The 14,021-nt window shown below is 56.9% G+C and overlaps 3 protein-coding genes across 4 annotated transcripts; 2 read left to right on the forward strand and 1 right to left on the reverse strand.

The window, feature by feature from the left end:
- The first annotated feature begins 76 nt into the window (after positions 1 to 76).
- On the forward strand, positions 77 to 3,637 carry GLOD4 (glyoxalase domain containing 4). 2 transcript variants are annotated; one of them, XM_042026350.1, is made up of 9 exons: positions 77 to 208; positions 460 to 509; positions 1,132 to 1,252; positions 1,670 to 1,814; positions 2,014 to 2,150; positions 2,435 to 2,521; positions 2,664 to 2,777; positions 2,858 to 2,944; positions 3,257 to 3,637. In XM_042026350.1, the coding sequence occupies exons 1-9, from the start codon at positions 119 to 121 to the stop codon at positions 3,320 to 3,322; spliced, it is 897 nt and encodes a 298-aa protein (XP_041882284.1). In that variant the 5' UTR covers positions 77 to 118; the 3' UTR covers positions 3,323 to 3,637. The 2 variants fall into 2 exon arrangements, with proteins under 2 accessions (XP_041882284.1, XP_041882286.1); XM_042026352.1 differs by lacking the exon at positions 460 to 509 and having other exon boundaries at positions 135 to 208.
- Positions 3,638 to 4,403: 766 nt separating this feature from the next.
- Positions 4,404 to 7,718, forward strand: GEMIN4 (gem nuclear organelle associated protein 4). Its single transcript, XM_042026349.1, has one exon. It carries the CDS (start codon positions 4,419 to 4,421, stop codon positions 7,650 to 7,652), a length of 3,234 nt encoding a protein of 1,077 aa, XP_041882283.1. The 5' UTR covers positions 4,404 to 4,418; the 3' UTR covers positions 7,653 to 7,718.
- Positions 7,719 to 8,156: 438 nt separating this feature from the next.
- TLCD3A (TLC domain containing 3A) lies at positions 8,157 to 13,926 on the reverse strand. Its single transcript, XM_042026353.1, has 5 exons — positions 13,669 to 13,926; positions 12,921 to 13,004; positions 10,671 to 10,884; positions 10,472 to 10,567; positions 8,157 to 10,039 (listed from the first exon to the last, which is right to left on the reverse strand). The coding sequence occupies exons 1-5, from the start codon at positions 13,788 to 13,790 to the stop codon at positions 9,770 to 9,772; spliced, it is 786 nt and encodes a 261-aa protein (XP_041882287.1). The 5' UTR covers positions 13,791 to 13,926; the 3' UTR covers positions 8,157 to 9,769.
- Positions 13,927 to 14,021: the final 95 nt, after the last annotated feature.

Consider the following 14,021-nt stretch of genomic DNA (forward strand, 5'->3'; position numbering starts at 1 on the left):
CGTCCCCCCGCGCCCCGCGGGGCCTCAGCAGCGCCCGCCACGCGCGGCCCAGCGCCGCCATCGCGCGCCGGCCCCGCCCCGTGACGTCACCGCGCCGCGTAACGTCACGGCCGCAGTCATGGCTTCCCGCAGGGCGCTGCACTTCGTGTTCAAAGTGGGCGACCGGGCCCGCACCGCGCGGTTCTACCGGGAGCTGCTGGGCATGAGGGTGAGCGGCGGGGCCAGGGAGGGGCGGGCTGGGCCGGGGCTGTCCCGGAGAACGGGCGGTTCTGCGGCCGCCATGTCCCCGGACCGCGGCCCAGGGGAAGGGATGGAAATGGGGGTGGGAATGGGAGCCACGTCCTGCCCGCGCTCACCCTCTTCTCGCCCGCTTCACCGGGCCTAGGGAAGGGATCCCGGGCTGGAACGAGGTGATCTTCAAGGTCCCCTCCCAACCCAAAGCGTTGTGTGGTTCTCAAGGTGCTGAGGCACGAGGAGTTCGAGGAGGGCTGCAAGGCCAGCTGCAACGGGTGAGTGCCCTGCCCGCCGTGACCGCCCATGTGCCAGCTGGTAGCTCACAGGAACGTAAGGGTTGTGTTGTTCTTTATTAGGCGCCTTCCCTTGGAACCTACAGCCCCTCGCTCTGTGTAGGTGTGATGCTTACCCTGAACATAAATGTCACGCCTATAGACTGGTACTTAACTGTACCAAATTATTTCTAAGCTTAGCAGTCACTACGTTCAGTTCCAATGATTATTTATATAGGTGTGACACTGTCAAGGTTCTTGAGTTAAAAATCCCTCCTGGTAGCCCCAAAAGCTTTTGTAAAGACAGAGGAATGAAAGAAAGGAGAAATAGGAATGCATTTCTCTCTGAAATTGAAGGAATCTGACAGTTTGGTGCCCTTTCCTACTTAGCAGTAAGGAAGTGATTATATAATTGCAGCTAATGAGCAGCCTGTGCTCTTAAAGCAGGAGCTGTTAATGAGGTAGAATTGCTTTTATCACATGGCCATGAACGACAGCCCGGGGTCAAAATGCCATTATTTCACTCTAACAACGCAATTCCTCCTTGAAACGCAAATACTTGCAGCTCTTGGTGGTTACTTTTAATACTCATGACATTAAAATGTGGACAATACGGATCTTTCAGCCCTTATGATGGAAAATGGAGCAAGACCATGGTGGGCTACGGACCAGAGGACAACCACTTTGTTGCAGAGCTGACTTACAATTATGGCATTGGAGAATATCGCCTGGGCAATGACTTCCTGGTGAGTTCCACTCCAAGCAGCCAACCCTTCTCATGATAAGCTTATTTACTTCAATAATTAGAAGCTTGTGTGTCAAATGGGTTGTACCAGCTGCTTTTTTATGCTCTTTGGTTTCTTAAACACTTCAGTGTTGCTTTTGTGGTTGTCTCCAGGTCAGAAGAGCAGAAACCAGAGCAGATTTGGGCTCACTTAATGTCCAGGAAGCATTCCTTGAGCTCTTCCTCTGCTGTGTGTGTGGGACAGCTGGTACTGGCTGCCAGATCCAACACGGAATGCTTAGCAAAACACTCTTATATTTATTATTAATCATTTTTTTGTGATTTGGTGGCTGGCAGCAGATGGAGATCTCACGTTTCCTGTGTGAAAACAGGTGATGTCTCTGCAGCCACCCCGTGAATTTTGTTGTGTCCTCTATAGGGCATCACTCTGGTGTCTAGCCAGGCTGTGAGCAATGCCAGGAAGATGGGGTGGCCCCTCAAAGAAGTCACCTCTGGTGTCTTTGAAGCTGAAGCCCCAGGAGGGTACAAGTTCTACCTGGAAGACAAGGAACAGCTCAAGCAAGGTGAAATATTTACCCTCACCCTTACTGGTGTTCAGAAGGATTTACCAGTGGGATATCAGAGTGGGCTGTGTGTTTATTTTGATGGCATTTTAAAAAACAGCACTTTTTTATCATTTCTTTGTTACTTTTCAAGAATGCAAAACTGCATTTAAACCTATAATACATTTGTAACTAATTTGAAATTGTTGCAATCCTCAAGATCCTGTGTGGAAGGTGACCCTGGGTGTCTCAGACCTGCAGAAGTCTGTGAGCTACTGGTCTGGTTTGCTTGGGATGAAAGTATATGAGAAGGATGAGGAGAAACAAAGGGCTTTGCTGGGCTACGCTGATAACCAGGTCAGTCCTTGGAAACCTCGCCATGAAAACTTCTTATTTTATGAGAACAGCATCTTAAAAGGAAAAAATTTCTTAATTAAAGCAACTGTGCACTTAATTAAGAGTGTTTTCATTGAAGCTTGTGTACACTCAACTGCGTTTTTAAAAAAAGCAAAGCTGTGGTTTGCTCTGGTGATTCTGCCTTGCTGGGAAGTGCGTGAATGGGGGATTTTTGGAATCACCCACATCCTGGACAAAAAGCTGCAGTGTCCCTAGAAGCCAGGCTGGGCTTTTCCCTGTTGCAGTGCAAGCTGGAGCTGAAGGCTGGTGGAGGGGCCGTGGATCACGGGACGGCGTTCGGGCGCATCGCCTTCTCCTGCGCCAAGGACGAGGTAACAGCCACGCTTCCCTCACGCCTCTCCTTACCCCACAGCTGGGGAAGGCAGTTTTTTAATGTGAACAGAATATCTCTGAGCAGATAGTTTGCTTATCTTTCTGGCAGTGGGATGGTTTTGGTTGGTTTTCTGTTTTAAGCTGCCAAGCATCGAAGCCCTGATGAAAAAGGAGAATCAGAAAATTCTGACGCCTCTGGTGAGCTTGGACACGCCTGGCAAAGCCACGGTGCAAGTGGTTATTCTGGCTGATCCTGTGAGTAACACTGGAAACAGTGATTAAATTGGGTTTAAATGCTCTCTGCCATTGGTTTTGACTGAGCTGCTCCTGTTTAGGATGGCCATGAAATCTGTTTTGTGGGAGATGAAGCGTTCAGAGAGCTGTCCAAGGTGGACCCTAATGGTGACAAGCTGTTGGATGATGTAAGTGGCTGCACATTCATTTTCTTCCTGATTAGAGACACCTGTAGAATCCAATTTTCATTCCATGCTGAGTGTTTTTGGGAGAAGCAAATTGCCCAGGCTTGGTAAGGAAAATAAATCCATTTTTAAAGCTCACTGAGTGCCCTGGGTGGAGTTTTCCAGCCTTCCCCTTGGGGCATGGTCACGTTACTTGCTGTGGCAGAGAACACTGGTTTTCAGTGTCTGTTCTTCTTACAAGTAGCTAAAAAATGATTTATCCCTGCAGAGAGCTTTCCTCCTGTTCTGACCACACTCCCACTTGTCTTTGTGCAGGCCATGGCTGCAGACAACAGTGACAAGTGGTTTGCTGAACACAACATGAAGAAGGTTTCAGCTTAGCTGGAGCAATGGACTGGGCTGCTCCTCTGTGCCTTGGAGTTCTTCCAGGAAAATGCCAATTGCACTGCCCTCCCAATCAGAGGGTGCTGGAGTGTCCCGTGGTGGTTTTTTGGTTTGATTTAAGCTGATGTCTCTGGTTGCTGCTCTCTCCCTTCCAGCAAATCACATCTTCTCCTTCCAAACAACAGGGCTGTGCAGCAAGGAACAGGCTGAGCCCTTGGCTTCATAACAGGTGTTATCAGTCAAGAAAACCTCACATTTCTGTTGCTGTTATACTTGAAAGAAAGGTTAATAGAGATGGTGTTTTCTAATTCATTTATTTTCTGATTAATTTGCTTTAGCTGTCCTTTATTTGCAGGCTGGGAGAGGGTTTTCAGGTATCTGTGACTCCTTGCCCTCTCCAGTGGGGCTGTGCAGGGGGAACTGGAGCAGGGAACAGGGAGTGCATCCCTTTATTAGGAACAAAGAAAGGATCTTGCCAAACCCCTTCCCAAGGAGATTTCCACATTGCAGGAGGGAGCTGAGGCTGTGCTTTGTGGTTTGTAGCTGCACTGCCTGCTGAGGTGCCAGGGGGCAGCTTGAAATAAGTTCTGCAATGAGCTTTTGGTGAGAAGCTGCCTCTGGAAGTCGCAGGTCAGGGTTTATTCCATTGGAATGAGGTCGCTCTGCTTTTGCTGGTGGAATGAGAGCTGGGAATACAGGGAGTCATTCCTGGCATTTTCTGTGCCAGGTATGCTGCCTGGCTTATCATCTTCTTGATGAGAACCTTAAATAAAGTATCTTAAATCAGGTTTTTCATCATGAAACTGAAATGAGTTTTACAGGGAAGAGCAGCCAGGATCAGCAGTGTTGGCACTTCTGAGCTGAAACAGGAAAAATCCCTCACTGCAAGTTTGCCTGAGCTTTTAAATTCACGTTTAACGACGGGTTTGAATCGTACTCATCCAATTAAATTGGAGCACGGCAATTAATTAATTAATCAATCAATCCTGCCCGTCTCCGCGCCGCCAGGGGGCGCTGCGGGCCGGGGGGGGGGACGCTGTTACCGGTGTGACGTCAGCGCGCCGCCCGCGTGACGTCAGAGCGAGGCGCCGCCATGGAGCCGGCGGAGCGCGGGGCGGCCGCGGGGCCGGGGCCGGGCTGTGCCGCGGGGCCGTGGGCCGTGGGCGAGGAGACGGCGATCCTGCACGGCGGCTTCCTGCTGGCCGCCCGCCTGCTGCAGCCGCGGCCGCTGCGGGAGCTGCGCAAAGCCGACTGGCCCCGCGCGGGCGTGCCCATCACCGACGCGCTGCGCGAGATCGGCGAGCGCTGCCCCTCGCCGCTGGGCCACGGCCTCTGGGAGAAGGAGGCCGTGGCCATCGTCTGGGCGAAAATCTTGCTGCCCGCCCCACCCGCCGCCTCGCTGGAATGGGGCTGGAAGGATGACGGGTTCTTCTCCGTGGGCGCGATGATCCCCGATGTCAACCACACCGCCCTCTTCGAGCTCGTCAAGGCGCTGGGAGTGCCGCGGCTCTTCGTGCAGCTGCTGCTGGCGCTGCCTCCAGATGTGTGCCGGGGACAGCTGGAGAACTTGGTGGAGTACATCTCCAGCGAGACATCCCCATCGGACGTCAGGTTCTTGTTGGACGTGTGGTGGGAGGTGATGAAGCACCAGGAGGGACAGGAGGATGCGACGGTGTCTGCGTTCAGCGCTCTCATACATCAGCACGGGGCTGAGCCCTCCCTGGAGGATGGTCTGCAGCCCCCGAAGAGGTTCAAGGGTGACCCTGGGAACCCCCCAGGTGCCACTGGGCTGCCGATGCTGCTGCTGGAGGGGTTAAAGCAGATCCGAGGCAGCATCGCCCAGCCCCGCTTGAGGTGCTACGCCCTGGCCAACCTGGCTGAGCTGCTGTGCCTGTCCTCTGGGCTGGGGCCAGGGGCCAGCCCCCTGCCCATCACAGAGCACCTGGCCAAGGTCAGTGCCGTGGTCAGCCTCTGGGGCAGTGACACTGACAGCCAGTACCACCCCTGCGGGCTGGCAGAGAAGGTGAGGGAAGCAGAGAGAAGCGTGAGCCTCCTGCCCCTGACCAGACTCTCTCGTGAGGAGCTCTTTGTTGGCTTGGACTTGCTCTGCAGCTTCTTACAGGCCTGGGGAGAGGAGCTGCAGGACACTCTGAAGGGCTCTGAGGAGCTGTGTTACGAGAGCTACCGGCTCCTGGATATTCTGACCACCCTTGGGAAGAACCTGGATTTCCTCTCAGAGACCGGAGACCTGGGGGAGGGCGAAGCACAGGTAGTGTTAGAGCTGACACAGCTCACCAAGGACTTTCTCAGGGACACCAGTGCTGTCCTGAAGGGTTTGGACACCAGCCTCGAGTCTTCAGTTGCCATGGCAATCATTGCCCAAAGGCTGGACCGCCATGTGGACGTGTGCTCTGTTTTTGCATCTGAAAAGACCTGGGCTTTTTCAAAGGCCTGGGTCGAGTGCCTCGTGAAAAACAAAGCTCTGTTCCAGAACCCTGAGCTAGTTTTGAAACTGCTGGAGATGCTGGTGAACTTTTCCACGTCCCACCATGACAAGGAGGCCCGAGAGCTGCAGATGGAAGTGACCAAAGCCATCGTGGAGTGTTACACTGAGCTTTCTTTAACTGATAAAAACCAAGTGATCTCAGGTGTCCTGGCGTCCTGGGGTGGCCAAGGTCTGTCCCAGAACGTGCAGGTTGTCAGGGACGGGTTCCAGGAGGACCTGAATGTGACTTTCAACCAGATCACAAAGAGTGTGTCTGATGAGGGCCTGACCAGGGCTGTGGCTTCTGTGGCCAGGCTGACGCTGCTGTACCCCGAGGCCACAGTGAAGCAGGTTTGTCATCTTGCTGTGGTCAACCTCGGAGCACACCAGTTCCTCGCCCAAATCCTCTGCTCCTTCTCAGCACTGAGCTTCCTGGAGAGCCATGAGGATCCAGGCAGGCCACACAGCCTGGTGGTGAGGTGTCTGGAGGAGGCAGTGTGGGGGAAGCTTTCCACGGCGAGGGAAGAGGAGCAATTCCTTCAGTTCCTGGCCTTTCTCATGCAGCCAGGCTCAGCCACCCGACTTGTGTCACCTGCAGAGGTGGCCAAAGCCTTTGTCCTTCCCTATTTGAAGTCAGACTCTCCTCAGATTGAGCTGAGCCTGCAGATCCTCAGTAAGGTTTTGGGAATACCGTCCTGTTCAGAAGAGCACTGGATCAAATCCTGCCACCCGTTCCCACTTCTCCTCAGCCTCTGCAAACTTCTGGATGGTTACACCAAACACTGGCATCAGCCTAAGGAGCAGCTCTTCCCTTCCCTGGAGACCAAAGACCTGATTCTGAACATCCTTTGCCAGCTGTGCGAGCTGGTGGGACCAGAGACCGTCCCCTCCCCGGAGCTGTGGGTGCAGTCGCTGGCCTGGCTCCACAGGAAGGTGGCACCACTGGACTGGACTGTCGGGCTCCGTCTGAAGAAGCTTTACGGGGACCACTTCAAGAACGAGGTCCCGGCGACACTGTTTGAGATCTGCAGGCTTCCTGAGGACGAATGGACATCCCAGTCCTTGCCAGCCTACGGGCCGGGCAGCGGGCTGCTGGCGTGGATGGAGTGCTGCTGCGTGTCCCCAGCGCTCAGGGACACGATGCTGGCGCTGCTCACCGTCAACGTGGACAACCCTGAAGAAGTGAATCTCTTCAGCAAGGGCTTCCTGGTGGCCCTTATCCAGGTGCTGCCTTGGTGCAGCCACGGCGAGTGGAAGAGGCTCGTGCCCGTGGTGGAGCAGCTGCTGCAGGGGCAGGTGCTGCACGTGCCCTACACGCTGGAGTACGTGCAGCACATGCCCCTGCTCAACCTCCGCCCCTTCGCCTGCCACCTCCAGCTCTCCGTGCTCTTCCTGCGGGGCTTCCAGCTCCTCTGCAGCTCCAGCTGCTCCTCCTGGCTGCCGCCAGAGGCCTGGCTCCACGTGGTGCAGCTGTACTGCGCCAGCCTGACCGACTTGCTGGCCTCCGTCAAGGCCACGGCGAGAGCCCCGTCTCACCCCGCCGAGGACGGCGCCGGCACGCAGGAGGTGTCCTTTGTGTGCATCCAGATGTTCTGTCACCTGCTGCACGTGGCTGCCATGCTGCCGGCCGGGGGCTGCGGGGAGCCGCTGCTGGTGGTGGCCCTGGAGGTGCTGTCGCAGTACGAGGCGTCCAGCAGCGCCGACGCGGCTCCCTGCGCCGCGCTGCGCAGAGCCAACGAGAGGCACTTCCTGGAGTCCATCACGGACAACGTGGGGCACGAGGAGCTGCGCAGCACCCTCCTGCAGAAGCTCAGCAAGCTGGGAGCGCACTCAGAGCGCTGACAAGGGACCTCTGATCTGGATCTTGTAAGATCTGTAATAAACCCTTGTTTTTCTCTTTTGAATGTATTCCCTCCCTGCTGTTTTTTCTTCCACTGGGCAGTGGAAGTGGCCGTATAAAGATGCGGTAGGAGGAGCCACTTCAGTTATCCATTGAAATAACTGGACACAGCTGTTCCTGAGCCAAGCTGCCAGTTCTGTGGCTGCAGCCTTGCCTGCTGGCACTTTGGATTTACACAGCAGCCTCCAGCATCCAGGAAATCACTTCCCTCTGGCTGCTTTGCCACCAGCCCTCTCCTAGTCCCGGGAGAATTGCTGGTTTTGCCACGTGCTGCCGGAAGCTGGAAAGCAAGTTGGAAGCTGGGAAGCGAGTTGAGTGAGTTCAGGACAGGCAGGAACCTTTGGAAATCCGTGTGTGCTGCTCCTGCCCGGAGGTGGGGGTGCAGCAGTAACCCCACATGTAACACCCCCACCCAGCAATGAACGGCACGTGGAAGAGCCAGCCAGTGGTGTGACTCAGAGAGGAAATCTTTATTGGTCTCCTGATAGTAAATAGGGCAGTGTTAGTGCAAACTGAGGTGCCTCATTGGCTGGGGTTTTCTTTGTCCTTACGTAAGGCACGTTATTTGCAATGAAAACAGTGAGATACAACATCTGTAACGAGTTGCAAGCGCTTTGTAACATCAGCTGCTCTCGGTGGTTACTGTGACAGTGGCGGCTCTGCAACAACAACCACAGGTCGGAAGAGGCCCTTTGTTTTTTTACACTCTATCCAGAACAACAGCCGTGGTCGGGATGAGATCCAACCCCCAAAAGATCCAGGTTTCCCAGAGCTCGGCTGCTGGTTTCAGATAGAATGAAAGGCACAGAGTGGTCGCAGGTCTCCGGGGCTGTGCCAGGGTTGTGCCAGTGCAGTTCCCTGCCCTGGAGCAGGCACAGAAGGCTGCAGGAGGAGGAGGAGGAGGTGGCTGCCCTGGCTGGTGCTGGCTGCAGGGAATGAACTCAGCTGTGGTCTGATTGCACACACCCGCAGGGCTCCTGAACCCCGTGGTGCAGGGCGAGCCAGGGAGCCTATACCCATTTTGCTGTGGCTGAAAGTGGAAATGGGCTGAACTGGTGAAGGGCCAGCTCAGCATCCTGCTCCGGGGTTGCTGGTTCCTTCTGTGCAGCCCCACTTCTGTCCCTGGCAGCCTCACGGGGGGTGGGATGGGGCTGGAGGGATGGGACTGTACAGGTACTGCCAGGGCGTGGTGGTGCCAGCTGGAGGGCAGAGCAGAGCAGGGTGTGCCAGATGGTTTTAAATACCTGCTGAGGGGATGCAGCCAGATAAAAGCAGCTGTGGTTAGGGGAGGGGAGGGAAAATTGCACCCTCTGCCAAGGAGGGGCTCTGCACAGTGCCCTGTGTGTTGATGAGACGTCGCTCTGAGACAGCAGAACCATTCCTCTGTCCTGGCATGAGCTTCTTCCCTCCAGCCCTGCTGGGAACACCAGAACTGGCAACACAGGAGTCCCCTGCAGGACTGTCAGACGCTTTTAGTGAAAAGCACCATCAAGTTAAGTGGAGCTTGAGCCCAGCAGCCACAGCAGCAGCAGGAGGTGAGGTGCATGTGGGAGGTCAGAGGCCGAACAGGGCTGTAGTGTAGAGCTGAAGTCAGTAAAGGCCAGGAACGGCTCTGCAGAGCTGTGCTGCAGCTCCAGGGCTGGCTGGGGCTGCGGCAGGTCCGGCACAGGCTCCCCATCCCCGCTGCTGGGGCCGGGCCGCTCCAGCCTCCCCGCGCAGGCTCCTGCACGCCGCGCTGTGCCGGTGTCCGGTGTCAGCCCCGGGAGCCGCGCCGGGGGGGCTGCAACAAACCCCTCTCGTGTAACCCTCAGGGCGGCGGGGCCGCAGAGCTGAATCCCAGAAGGAATGTCGTGCTTCCAAGCCGGCTCCCACCCCGGCGGGAGGACACGAGGCACTGCAGCGGCGTGGGAGGAAAGCCTTCCTAGCCCCGGCTGGTGCTGCCTGGCACGGCGCTGGAGACGGGAGGCTGCTTCCAGCTCCGGCAGCCCGGCGGAATCGCTGCTCCCGATGGAAGGGCCGGGGGCTGCCCTGTGCCAGCCCCTGGCCGTTATCAGCTCCGTTATCTGCTGCGGTGGGCGGGAGAGCCGCCGTAGAGGCGGGCGGCCTTGCGGCAGATGAGCCTGAACCAGTAGAGCTGGGGGGCGATGAGGGAGGCGTTGGCGATGTTGCAGTGCAGGGGGATGCGGAACGGCACCAGGTACACCGGGATCCCCACCTGGCGGGCGTAGGCCGCGTACATGAAGGGGAAGAGGAGGATGCGGCACAGGAAGAAGGTCACCAGGATGAGGATCCCGTTCACCTTGTGCAGCAGCGTGTCCTGCATTTTGAGCTGGGGGAGGAAGGAAGTGAATGTGGGGTGAGCAGCAGCCCAGCGCTCCGGGGAACTGGCGGTGCTGGGAGCAACGGGGTGAGCATCCAAGAGGGCTGGAGGAAGGGATGGAAGAGGGCAGGGGGGAAGGGAGCTGAGGGCAGAGGGCTGGGGTAAGAATGAACGTGGTGCAGGGAGGAACAGGCAGGAGGGGGCAGCACCAGCCCACGGCACAGCCCCCAGGTCCGGGATGCCCCTGTGCGTGCTGGTTACTGGGGGAAAGGGATGGGACACTGGGAGAAAGGCAGCACCGCAGGGGAGATTGGGGCTACAGCTGTGGGGCTGCCCCTCTCTGAGCCACTGCCGGAGCAGAGGCTGCTGGAGCCTGGGGCAGGGAAAGGGGATGAACTGCTGTGGGGTTCCCAGCCCCGAGTCCCATCCCTCCTCACCTACCTGCATGAGGATTTTGCCCAGTGATACAAAAGGCGTGCTCAGCTCTGCTGTGAAGATGCAGCCCACAAAGAAGTCCCCCAACTCTCCCCTGAAGTGCTGTAAAGAAAGCCAGCAGTGAGCACACGGCCCTGCAGAGAGGTGGCCAGGAGCCAACACCCAGCATGTCCAGGGGGTCCTGGGCTGCTGCAGTAGCCCTCACCTGGGTGATGGGGGTGAGCACGATGAGGATGAAGAGGTGGTGGGTCACCATCAGCCGCTCCTGCAGGAGGAAGCTCCACACACTGGTCAGCGAGTGCTTCTTCTCCAGGATGCCCTTCTCCTGGCTCTTGTGCCAGTGGCACAGGTACATGACGTAGATGTCATAGGTCATGTAGGGAACCAGGACCCAGATGTACTCCACGGCCAGCCAGTGCCTGGGGAGGAGCAGCACACACAGAGGCATCGCAGCGGCTCTGAGCGCCTCGCGATGCTCTGGGAGGTAGAAGAGTTTTTAGGACTGAAGTGGCAGCATTTCAGTGGATTTTGAAGCTGAAAGGGGGTGAATTTTAAGTCTGTTTTGCCCAGCAGGTGCAGACTGACCCAGAGAAAAGGTGCCTGGTACATGTGGAGGACGGCTCTGGGTGCTGACCCCCTCCTGCTGGGCTGTGCCAGGCACTGAGCTCAGCCTGGCCAAACACAAACACAGCACCAAGGAAGGATCCTGATTAGCTCCACAGCCAGGTGTTTGCTGCACAGCCCAGGGGCACAGCATTTTTCGAGATCCAGCACCAACCTGACACCTTTGCATAGCTGATCTCCTCCCCTAAGCCCTGGGACCCCCAGGGCTGGTGCTTGGTGGTGGAAAACTCCCAATCCTGAGTCCCTCCTGCCTGTCACATTGCATCAGCTGGCTGCCTAACCCAGGGAGTGTTTGAGAAGCACATGGAGAACTCAGAGGGATGGCTGGCCTGGCGTTTGGAGAGTGAAGTGTGAAATATCCAATATAGGCAATAAACCCCCATGAGGCATTTGTCAGTTGGGAAATAATTGCAGGCAGCTGCCTGTTCCCAAAGCATGTTGGAATCCTGGTTGCACAATCTGGGCAGCAGCAAGCCCTGCTCTGCAGGGACACCAGCCTCCTTAAAAAGTCCTGCGTGGAATCACACTGATAAAAAAAAAAAAGAAGACAAAACCACCCAATGCTGTTGCTTGAAGAAATGTAGCTTGCGGCTCAAATCTCTTTTTGCTCTCCTGCCATCCCAAGAAAAATTCTGTTGCAGGAGTTCCTGTTCCAGATGGAAAGATGTAAGTGGTGTGAAGCAGGGGTGGCGAGTGATTGTGTTTGCAAAACTTGCCCAGGGCTTTGGAGGGCAATTACAACGCTGGTGATATAATGATTGTCTGCCTCTGTAAATAAATTGGCAAATTTTACTGCAACCTTTGTGATTCTTCCTGGCTTGCTGTCTTGCTGTCATTCTATGAGGCCTTCCCTGCTGAGCCCTGGGCTCAATTTCCTCTAGATTCAAAGAAAATCTAGGTCTCTGTCCACAAAGTGTTTGCACAGAGCCCTTGGCCTTGAGTATACCCGGGCAAGCAGACAGCTCCAGGGGAAGGAGGGCTGCTGGCAGCACCTTCCGTCTGTGTGGCTTTGGGATTCATCATCTGCCTTATCTATACAGCAGGAATTTTATTTTAGAACAAAAAGGTAACTCACAGACTGCCTGGGTTAAGCAGGTCTGAGCAATCTGGATAGATATCACCACCTAGAGCAAGGCAGGACAATTCATATCTGTGTATTAAAGACAAGTCTGCTATGACCAGGGTGGCAGCCCTTCCTAAAAATCACCCTAAAATCCGTGTGTGACAGTCGAATTCCAGCTCGGCATAATTATATTCTTGCCTCCTGCAATCTTCTCTGCTAGTCTGGATAATAGCTCTGTTTTTAAGTCTTCTGATTACTCTATCACTCCTCCTCAGAGCCACTTCTGGGCAGTTTATCTCAGAGCACTGAGGACAAGGAAGCAGGACTTTCCTTCAAACTCCATTCTGACTTTACCATTTCTGGATTCTTTCAGAATGCTTTTTGCACCTCTAAAATCAGTTCTCATCGGGTCTGCTTGACTCTGTAGCAATTTCAGCTTCCAGCAAGGAGCCTCCCTACCCCTTCAGAGCTGATGATGTCTATGTTTTTTGCTCATACCCAGCCCCTGTTACAGCCCATCCTCTGGAGGAGACTGTGCTGCCAGAGCAACCCCAGGCCAGAGCAAGCCACTGCTGTTCAGGGGGCATACAGCCAGCACATGGCCCAACCCTTTCAGCCCAAGTGGAGGAAAGAGGAACATGAAACTGGTTTTCCTTTCCCCTTTGTACTGGCAACCCTTTGGCAGAAAACCCTCCAGCCCCGAGCTGGCTGAGCACATTCTTGGCACGCTCCCCATGGGACAGTGGGACCTGAGTGGGTCTCCGTTACCTGTCATGCACCACGTTCTTGCAGCTGAGGACAACCGTGATCCCCGACACCGTTGCCATCGTGGCTTGGACCGTTGACACCAGCCTGAAACGGAGAGAGAGGAAAGGGGTCACCCCAAATGTGACCCCACGAGGGCCGGGGCTCAGAGCTGGTGGCACTTAGACGCCCACAACGTGCACACCTCAGCGCCTCGTCACGGCGAGGACGTGTCGGGGTGGCTGTGCCAGGCGCTGCCTCCTGGGGGATCCTTGCCAGGTCCCGTCCCTTCCACCCCCGTGGAAACGCTGCCGGTTCCCCGTGGGCAGAGGCAGAGCTGCACCGGAGCATCCCCGCCCCGACAACGGTACCACAGTGCGGGGGTCCCGCCGGGCAGGGCCGGGCTGAGATGCCCATGCTGGGGGGAATGCCCTCCTTCGGGGGGATGCCCATGCTGGGGGGGATGCCCTCCTTCGGGAGGGATGCCCGCACTCGGAGGGATGCCCGTGCTGGGAGGGATGCCCGTGCTCGGAGTGCTGCTCCTGCCTCCGGTCCCTGCTCCCCTCGCGGGATCTGGGCTCGGGACAGCCAAGGACTGTCCCCCGGAGCGTCGCGGGCCGGAGCACCCCCGAGTCCAGGCTTACGGCCGGCGGGTCTCGGTGCTCTCGGCCCGCCCGGATCCTTCCCGCTCCCGCTCCCCATCCCGGTCCCCATCCCGGTCCCGGCGGGTCCCGCCGCCGTGCGCGCCACCTCCCGCCGCTCCCGCCCGTACCTGCCGCTGAGGAGGATGCGGTCCTTGAGGCTCCATCCCGGGGCGGCCCAGCGCAACAACCGGATGCAGAGGATGAAGAGCCCCGGGAAGAAGGCGGAGGCGAGGGCCAGCGTCCGCCACATGGGGACGACCGCGCTGTCTCCCGCCACCGCTTGTCAACAGCCGGCCGGGTGGCGGGAGGGCCCGGCTCGGCTGAGCTCAGCTCGGCCCGGCTCAGCTCGGCTCTGCTGGGCTCGGTTCGGCTCGGCTCGGTTCGGACCAGCCCCGCCGCTCCCGCCCCCGCTCCGCCGGGCGGAGGCCCCGCCCAAACCCGGCCCCTCCCGCCCCAACCCCGCCCACCGGCGGAGCCGCGC

The sequence above is a fragment of the Corvus kubaryi genome, unplaced genomic scaffold (assembly GCF_017639235.1).
Source record: "Corvus kubaryi isolate FWS band 111438036 unplaced genomic scaffold, C.kubaryi_AGA036_p1.0 37284, whole genome shotgun sequence".
Classification (NCBI taxonomy): domain Eukaryota; kingdom Metazoa; phylum Chordata; class Aves; order Passeriformes; family Corvidae; genus Corvus; species Corvus kubaryi.